General features: G+C 43.2%; 1 protein-coding gene across 1 annotated transcript; it reads left to right on the forward strand.

Moving 5' to 3' along the window:
* On the forward strand, positions 477-965 carry LOC109234755 (uncharacterized protein K02A2.6-like). The gene has a single exon (XM_019400817.1). It carries the CDS (start codon positions 477-479, stop codon positions 963-965), a length of 489 nt encoding a protein of 162 aa, XP_019256362.1.

Genomic DNA, 10,153 nt, shown 5'->3' on the forward strand with positions numbered 1-10,153 from the left:
CTGCAATACATTTGAGATAGAACCAGATGGTGAACCATGGTAACATCACATAAAATGATTCCTAAAAACAAGAGAATACCCATCACATAAAATGATTCCTAAAAACAAGAGAATACCCAGAGCATGCCAAAGGAGATCAAAAAAGAACTATAAGGCGGCTTGCCAGTGGTTTCTTCCTGAATGGGGAAAATTTGTACAAGAGGACCCTAGATTTAAACTTTTTGAGATGCATAGATGCCACAGAAGCTGAGCGGATCATGAGTGAAGTACATTCGGGGGTATGCGGACCTCACATGAATGGATATGTTTTGGCGAAGAAGATTCTGCGAGCAGGGTATTATTGGCTTACTATGGAGAGAGATTGCTTCAGTTTTGTTCGCAAGTGTCACCAATGCCAGATTCATGGTGACCTAATTCACTCGCCTCCTTCGGAATTGCATCCCACTTCCTCTCCTTGGCCTTTCGTTGCTTGAGGAATGGATGTTATTGGGCCAATCGAGCAAAAGGCTTCAAATGGGCCTAGATTCATTTTGGTTGCAATTGATTACTTCACCAAGTGGGTGGAGGCCGTCATTTTCAAATCAGTCACCAAGAAAGCACTGGTAGACTTTGTTCATTCCAACATCATCTGTCATTTTGGTATCCCGAAGACCATTATCACTGACAACGCAGCTAATCTAAATAGTCATTTATTGAAGGAGGTATGCGAGCAATTTAAAATTATGCATCGCCATTCTACCCCTTACCGACCAAAAGCCAATGGAGCTGTTGAAGCGGCAAACAAGAACATCAAGAAGATTCTTAGGAAGATGATCCAAGGTTCCAGACAATGCCATGAAAAGTTGCCTTTTGCTCTTATGGGATACCGTATGACTGTTCGCACATCTATTGGTGCAACTCCGTATCTGCTTGTATATGGAACTGAAGCTGTAATACCCACTACAGTCGAAATTCCCTCACTCTGAATTATTGTGGAATCAGAGATTGAAAACACTGAGTGGGTCAAGACCCGATTAGAACAACTGATGTTGAACGATGAAACACGGTTAGCAACAGTATGTTTCGGCCAGTTATACCAGCAAAGAATGGCACGCGCTTACAATAAGAAGGTGCGCCTAAGGCAGTTTGAGGTAGGCCAGCTCGTTCTAAAATGCATTCTTCCACACCAAGTAAAAGCTAAAGGAAAGTTCGCCCCAAACTGGCAAGGACCCTACATCATCAAGAAAGTGTTACCAAAAGGGGTCTTGCACTTGGTAGAAGAAGAAGGACGGGTACCAGACATGATTATTAACGCAGATGCAGTCAAAAGATACTATGTCTAATATATACCCTTTGTGGAACTTTCATGCATGATTTTCTCTAATCGAGATGACAAAGGCTATCATTGCTCGCTATTCCAAACAGGTGTTACCCTTTTGTTAGCCCTTTTGAGCCGTATTTATCTTCTTTGGTTTCCACTTTCTGGAACCTGTGTACTTGTAAAAGCAAAAAAAAAGTAAAATAAAAATAAAAATAAAAATAAAAGAAGGAAAAAAAAAGTCAAAAAACAAACCCTCTGAGTCATTGAACTACGTCCGACCTGATTCCGAAAGGATACGTAGGTAGCCTTACACTGGGTTCGGTCCCATCACAAGAAAAAATCCATTTTCCTAATACTCCAAAACTGGGGTAGAAGTTTGTTTTATTTAACGGTTTTTCCTATAAAAACGGTTCCAAAAGTTGTAATTCAGTTCAGGTTCTTTTCGCCTTTTCCCTGTTAGGAACTTTTGATCGATCTTTGAGAATGTTTGAAGTCCCCATGCCAAGGGCATTGGGAAACCTCTAGCATACAGTATCTTAGTCAAAAAAAAGAGAAATGAGGGAGTCTTATCGGTGAAAATCCGTACGGGCACTATAAGGTGACAGTGAGCAGAGAAATGAGAGAGTCTTATTGGTGAAAACCCAGATGGGCACCACAAGGCTACGGTTAGTAGATAAATGAGAGAGGTTAGTTAGCAAAAACCTGTAAAGGGCGCTACTAGCCGAATGAGGGTATTCGATTCTCCGGCATGACCACAACCAAGACAATTTCAAGATAAACATTTGCGACGGATTTTGAGAATTAGACAGCTTAGATAGATCAGGTGTCTAGTCCAAAATGCATGTCATGATTCATTGAAGTTGTCACATACCTCCAGATAAGTCTCCCTATTCCTTTCCCCGAAAGGGACACCTTTTGTTTAAGCATAGTTCTTTTTCACTTTCAATTATTATTCTGTTTTTACCCATAATTTTTGTTTGAGTCCCTTTCAGTCTAATCCTGCATCAAAAGTGAAGCAAAGAAATGGGTGCAAAACTGGCTATAGTTTTCCCGTAATATTGAGCACAATTTGTGGCATATATAACATTGATGAAGGCACGAATCCATCTGAGATCTCATTTGATAAGGCGACAAAAGTGTTTCAAAGAAACTGAAAAGGTCGCATAAGCAAGACTTGCTTCATGAGAAAAGTTGATAAGCACTACGGACACAAAAACATACTAGGTGCAAGACAACTGAGTTTGATTTTAAAGAAAAGTTACCTTGCCTTAGACACAAGGGTATCGGTACCATAGACATCTGGGTATGAAACAATTGGGGGGAACATTGGAAAGCCAAGGTCTCTAGAAAATGATACAGAGTAGCCGAGCATCTCGGTACCATGCTGACAGAGTTGGTTCTTCGATAGCAGTGGCCATGAATCAAACTACTCGGGGCATCAAGGCCACAAACCAACCACTACTTTGAAAACTCACAAATTTTCTTTGTTTGAAGCAGGAACAAAGTAGTGCAGAATGACGATTCTTAAAGAACTAATGTCACCAAACATAAGCTCCTTAAGATCTCATTTTTCTTTATTTTCAGCATGCATCACTACTGTTCACACCTCCCGTCTTTGTAGCTTAACTCAGGTAGAACCTTTTCGCCTAGAGGGATCCAGCTCATAGTACCGGGTAGAAGTACTCTTCGCTCAGGGTGTTTTATGTAGCTTAACTCAGGTAGAACCTTTTCGCCTAGGGGGATTCAGCTCATAGTTCCGAGTAGAAGTACTCTTCGCTAAGGGTGTTTTACGCAGCTTAACCCAGGTAGAACCGTTTCGCCTAGGGGGATCCAACTCATAGTTCCGGGTAGAAGTACTCTTCGCTCAGGCAATTTTACATAGCTTAACTCAGGTAGAACCTTTTCACCTAGGGGGATCCAGCTCATAGTTTCGGGTAGAAGTACTCTTCGCTCAGGCAGTTTTACGCAGCTTAACTCAGGTAGAACCTTTTCACCTAGAGGGATCCAGCTCATAGTTCTGGGTAGAAGTGCTCTTCGTTCAGGATGTTTTACGTAGCTTAACTCAGGTAGAACCGTTTTGCCTAGGGGGATCTAGCTCATAGTTTCGGGTAGAAGTACTCTTCGCTCAGGCAGTTTTACGTAGCTTAAATCAGGTAGAATTGTTTCGCCTAGGGGGATCCAGCTCATATTACCGGGTAGAAGTGCTCTTCGCTCAGGGTGGTTTATGTAGCTTAACTCAGGTAGAACCTTTTCGCCTAGGGGGATCCAGCTCATAGATCCGAGTAAAAGTACTCTTCGCTCAGGGTATTTTACGCAGCTTAACTCAGGTAGAACCGTTTCGCCTAGGGGGATCCAACTCATAGTCCGGGTAGAAGTACTCTTTGCTCAGGTAATTTTACGTAGCGTAACTCAGGTAGAACCTTTTCACCTAGAGAGATCCAGCTCATAGTTCCGGGTAGAAGTGTTATTCACTCAGGATGTTTTACGTAGCTTAACTCAGGTAGAACCGTTTCGCCTAAGGGGATCCAGCTCATATTTTCGGGTAGAAATACTCTTCGTGTAGGTTGTTTTATGTAGCTTAACTCAGGTAGAATCCTTTCGCCTAGAGGGATCCAGCTCATAGTTCCGGGTAGAAGTAATCTTCGCTCAGGTTGTTTAATATAGCTTAACTCAGGAAGAACCGTTTCGCCTAGGGGGATCCAGCACATAGTTCCGGTTAGAAGTACTCTTCGCTCGAGTTGTTTTACGTAGTTTAACTCAGGTAGAACCTTTTCGCCTAGAGAGATTCGACATTTTATCCATAATATAGGGCGCCAACCACTGGTTATATTTTCTTTAAGTAATACAGGGTACCAACCCCTGGTTACATCCCTTCCTAGTGATACATGATACCAACCGATAATTACAATCCTTTTCGATGATACAGGGTGCCAACCCCTAGTAACGTTTCCTTTTAGTAATATAGGATACTATGCTCTAATTCCATTTTCTTTGGTAACACAAGGTACTACCCCGTAGTTGCACATCCTCACATAGTTAGTTTATACTACTGTCTTTGTCATTATTTTCAGTAAATTAGACAGTTTATAGCTTTCTCTAATAACTCACAAAATTTTCCCAGTGCCAGACTGGGGCGGAAAAAGAATTTATTCGTTTTGTTCTTCTTTGATGGTTTTGCAGGCTCCGCCCTATAGCACAAGTGACGATTAAAGCTTGCAGTTTCAGTTTCCCATCAGAAGAAAGAAGTCTTTTGATCACAAGATAGTTGGAGTTAGCTTTGATAATATGTCAGCTTTGATAGCTGGAGCAGCTGTTGGACAGTAGTTGGAGGGCTTCCTTCAGTTCACCCGGAGACCCAAGGTAGACCTGCAGGCGTCCGCAGGCCCTGGTGTCTCCCTCTATCTCTATTTCATGTTTCCTTCTCTTTTATTCAAAAACAGTGTACTGTTATTCTTCAGACCTTGTGTAGTAATCCTAGATAGCCTGTGACACTGTGACACCAGATTTTGGGTATTTGAGGTTTTAGAAGTTGTAATAGACGTTGATTCCAGACATTTTATTGTTACCTTCCGCTTAATTATTTAAAGTTCCGCTGATTTCATGTTATCGCTTATATTTGTTAAAAAGAAGTAATTTGTTAACGAAGTAAGTAGTTAAGTTTTGGCTTGCCTAGCTCCCAATAGTAGGCGCCATCACGACTCCCGAGGGAGGGAAATCCGGGTCGTGACAAGTTGGTATCAGAGCTCTAGGTTACATGTGTCTCACAGTTCACAGACAAGCTTAGTAGAGTCTGAGGGATTGGTACGGAGACGTCTGTATTTATCCCCCAAAGGCTACCGAGTTAGGAAAAACTTCACATTTGTTTTTTCTTGCCGTGCGGTTTGGTTTCTCAATACTAATCGAATTTCTACTCTATTCTTTCGCAGATGGCGAGAACACACGCTTCCTCATCTACCGATCAACAGCCCTAACCCCCAACAGCAGCTCCCACGAGGGGCAGAGGGCGAGGCCAAGGCTGTGCTAGAGGCCGAAGTAGGGGCAGGGCTCAGCCCCGAGCAGCAACACCAGCAGCGGATCCTCAAGTTGACTTTGATGATGAGGTTCTAGCTCCAGCAGTTTCGGTGGGTCCAGCTCAGGTCCCAGAGGGGTTTATTGCCACCCCAGTTCTTCAGGATGCTCTGGTCTGTCTAGTGGGCCTCATGGAGAGTGTCACCAGGGCAGGTTTACTTCCTGTAGCACCAGCCATCTCTCAGGCTGGAGGAGGAGCCCAGATTCCTGCTACTCGCACTCCGAAGCAGGTAGCTCCCCAGTTTCAGACTCCAGGAGCTCAGCCAGTTGGAGCGGTTCAGTCGGGTGTGGTAGCTCAGACCGACGATGGTGCAGCCATGTCTACCGATGCTTTGTGGATATTGGACAGGTTTACCAAGCTCTTCACTACTACCTTCAGCGGTGCATCTACTGAGGATCCCCAGGATTATCTGGACAATTGTCACGAGGTTCTTCGGAACATTGGGATTGTTGAGACCAATGGAGTTGATTTTGCTACATTTCGCTTGTCTGGATCCGCCAAGACTTGGCGGAGGGATTATTGCTTAACTAGACCAGCAGGATCGCCAACCTTGACCTGGGAGCAGTTCACACAGCTATTTCTGTAGAAGTTTCTCCCTATTACAAAGCGGGAGGCCTATCGGAGGCAGTTCGAGCGCCTTCAGTAAGGATCCATGACTGTCACCCAGTACGAGACCAGATTTATAGATTTGGCTCGCCATGCCCTTATTATACTTCTCACTGAGAGGGAGAGAGGGAGACGGTTTATTGATGGACTCATTCGGTCGATCGTCTCCTGATGGCTAGAGAGGCTGGGAGTGAGATATCCTTCCAGGAGGCGGCCAATGTGGCCCGGAGAGTTGAGATGGTTTTATCACAGGGGGGTGGTCACAGGGCAGACAAGAGATCGCATCAGTCAGGCAGATTCAGTGGTGCCTCGTCTGGAGGCAGAGATTCATATGGTAGAGGCCATCCTTCTAGGCCTTTTCAGTCAGCACTTCAGGTTTCTCATGAAGCTTCAGGCAGCTGTGGTCCCTAGATGTAGTATTCCGATCAGCAGTCCTACAGTGCACCACCTGCTCCTATCTGTGCACCACCGCTTCAGAGTTTTCGGGGTGGTCATTCAGGTCGCCAGGGTCAGCAGTCTCAGCAGCCGAGGGCTTGTTACACTTGTGGTGATCCGGGTCACATTGCCAGGTTTTGCCCTCGAGCACCGAGCAGCTCTCAGCATTAGGGTTCTCGTGCCATGGTACAGGCACCAGATGTTCCACAGCCCCCCCAGCCAGCCTAGAGGTGGGGGTACGCGAAGACTGAAGGTACACTATTTTTTCTCTTTGGTCCCCCTGGCCGAAAATTTGTTACCTGGTGGGCGGCGTGTCAGCATTGCCTGGATGGTGGGGGCCTTTTGTGGGTCTGGGCACTTCTCAGTTCGGCCCTTGTATGTTTCTTTTTCTAAACCAAGCAGATGGCAGCAAGACCTGCCTTTGCAAGTACGCACTCGGGGAGTGTTATTTCGCTGTCAAATAAGCTAAGGCAGTCAATAACGGCTGAACATTCTCTCAAGATATGACGAACCTGGCGCTTTCTTCTGTTGAAGGAATTGTTGCTTCATTTCTTCGGCAATCGTTGAAACGTAGGTGTGAGTTAACGGTGTGTATTATGAAGAAAGGGCGGAGTTGGGTCTTAGGGTTATTGCATGGTTTATTTATGCTTAGATCCTCAGATTGGTAACCCAGACTTCATATTGCCTCAAATACCTGAGCTCTGTTAACTAGTACAGGACCTGGCCATCTTACCATTCTGAGCTAGCATCATCACCGGTTCGTGGAAAAGATCACAGGTTCTAGAGTAATTCACTGTCATATAGAGACATATCGAGTGAAAGACTGTATAAGGAAACTTGTGGTTCAGAGAGCCTATACAATTCGGTTTACAAAGGACGCAAAACTTTTCCATGTGTCCTTCAATTCTATTAAATGCACTAAATAGCAATTAAGGAGTAGAAAAGGTAAGAGTAATACACTCCACCACAGTGCACACTAGGCATATTTTTAGGATACACTCTCCTGCGTTACCATTTTTTCACAGTGCTATCTTTTTTAAAATGACTGAGTCTTATTATTCTTGGTAGATTCCGTAATATCTATACAAAAAGGTCGGTGAACAACATTGATGCTTAACAAAATATATACCACATTTGTAGTAAGCAAATTTGCCACCCCTATATCGAAATTAAAGTTAACACTTCGAGCATCTCTTACAGGCACGGTGAGAGCATAGGGTAAAAATATCATCGAGATACTATACATTAGTGGTGAGTGGTGCCTCTTTAGTCAATGAGGTAAATCAAAACCAATGTTGAAAACAGACACCAAGCTACTCCGCAATAACAAAACTAATTTTCCTTAATATAATACTACTTGGCACGAGAGATTCAACACTACAAGACACTAAGAAGGCTTACAATGAACAGCAAAACACTAATGACTATCCTTATTTTTGCATCGCGTTCGCCTCAGCATTACAACCTTCATTTTCCGGGTTGTCAAAAATCCCACAATTCAGCCATCCGCTGGTTATATGAAGCTAGAGATGGAAACACCCCAAGCCGCCAAAAATCTGCATACTGAACCCCTACTTATTTTTACAAATCCAGAAACTTTGTGAGGTGTGACGGCCCTCGGAGTGACCAGGTATTTATTGTTTGACCTTCAAATACTTCCCGCAATAACCGCTATCTCTTCCAAAGCAGGTGTGAGTTCAAAGTCCGAGAATCATAGGACGTTGTGAGCTGGGTCCCAAAATGTTACTAGTGCCCTTATTATGTCTCCTCTAGGCCCTGATCTTTTAGTAATCAGGTGAGCCCCCCCAAGTAAAGGTTGACCACATCTGTTTCTTGTTTACCCAAATTTTCCCACAGCATATGTAGTTCCAACGGGATCTTGGATATGACCTTCATTGGTAATTTTGACTCATGCTCATTCTGCACATTTTAGATTAAGGTGATTGGTTTAAAGACAAAGTGAATCTTATATTGAAAATGATAAAAGGCTTAATTTGCAAAAAAATCAAATGAATCCGGCTACTTTTGCAAATACGGTCTTTCAGCACTTCGAGATGGAAGATTTTAGGGTTGTGCTCGCTAAATGGCCAAAAAATTGAAAATGACACGTCAGTGGCTATTCTTGCAAAACGGCCTTCTGGCGCCCCGTTGGACACTTGGATATTTAGACAAAACAGCATCACCCATTTCATTTACGACAAGACGACGACACTTCATTCATTTTTTCTCAAAACTTCAAAAATGGGGCTGGACCAATGAGGGTTACCTACGTTCCCACGCTCGGCGGCCAGTTTTGACACGACGAGGAAGAGCATAAACATTTTGACTAACCTTTTCCTTTCTCAAAAAAATCTCTTTTTCCTTTTTTTTTAAAAATCTTTTTTTCTTTTGTTTTTTTTTTCTTTTTTCTCAAAATTCGCAGTGTTTCGGGATATTTTGAGCACCATTTTGGACACGGTGAAATTCTCTCTCATATATCAAGCTTGGTTTTTCTTTTGATCTTCCTCTAACCTAATCCAGAAGTCGGCAACATGCAAGCCGAAACAAATGAATTGCACAAGTAGCACGTAAGATGCATCAGGTTGGTCTTTTATTTCGGGTACACTTGTCCTAGACGGACCCAACCCCTGTGTTGAGTCCCTAAGTCAAATGCACATGATGCAAACAAGCGTTCCTATTAGGGATCGGCATGAGGCTGTGTTATTCTAGGTTTTAAACCTGGGTGTATTGTTTTCTAGACCTAGCTTTACCCGAGCGGATAACTCGAGCCGGGGGGCAGCGTGCCGGTAACCAAAGATCATCCGGCTTTGCAACTTGTCCGAACCTCGTTCTAATTAGGGTATGGCACTAACAGAAAGAAAGTCACGCCCACGTGCAGCTTCTCAGAAGATTAGAAGAGGGGGTTTTCTAGCAATTTATATACAGTTCAGATAATATCAAAGCAGGTAAAAGCAACATTTAGCACATTAGGCCAAACTATAAATAAAAATCAGATAATAAATAAAGCCAAATATAAAAAATTATTCTAAGCTCGGATTCTTGAAACGTGAACCAGAAGTTCTGGGTTCTATTCCCCAGCAGAGTCGCCAGAGCTGTCATACCTCCTTTCTCTACTACCCCGAAAGGGATATAGGGGAGTTTTTTCCAATTAAAAGTAACAATGACCGAAACGGGATTATTTATTTCAAAATTCAGAGCCGCCACTTGGATATATTTAGGTGTCCCAAGTCACCGGTTTAAAATCCCGAATCGAGGAAAAGATTGACTCTGTTTTGTAGTCCGCGAAACACACATAATCCAGGTAAGGAATTCTGTTAACCCGGGAGAAGGTGTTAGGCATTCCCGGGGTTCCGTGGTTTTAACGGTCGGCTCAACTGTTATACTGGCCTATTTATTTGATTTTTAAAACATATTTGAAACTATGTGCATTTTCATTACCTTTAAACCACTTTTAATAATCCGATTGTTTATACAGCTAATTACTTGGATTACACATCGAGGATCGTGTCACGGACCGTACCACAATCCACAACGTATTTATTTTATTAACAAAATTAATTGATGGCCGGGTCACATAAATGTACCCCCGAATTTTTAGAAATTAAGCATCACAATTGCGTCACGGGAACCGTACCCGCAGCCTATGACAGTTTTATTTAATTAAACGCGCCTAAGTAAACTTTGAGAGTTCAGGCCATTTTCCTACATTAGTTAAGATGATTTATACGAGGGCCATAGCCTAT

The sequence above is a fragment of the Nicotiana attenuata genome, chromosome 11 (assembly GCF_001879085.1).
Source record: "Nicotiana attenuata strain UT chromosome 11, NIATTr2, whole genome shotgun sequence".
Taxonomy (NCBI): domain Eukaryota; kingdom Viridiplantae; phylum Streptophyta; class Magnoliopsida; order Solanales; family Solanaceae; genus Nicotiana; species Nicotiana attenuata.

What these genes read in the sequence shown, in the direction of transcription:
- LOC109234755 (XM_019400817.1), top strand. Translation starts at nt 477, where the DNA reads ATGGATGTTATTGGGCCAATCGAGCAAAAGGCTTCAAATGGGCCTAGA.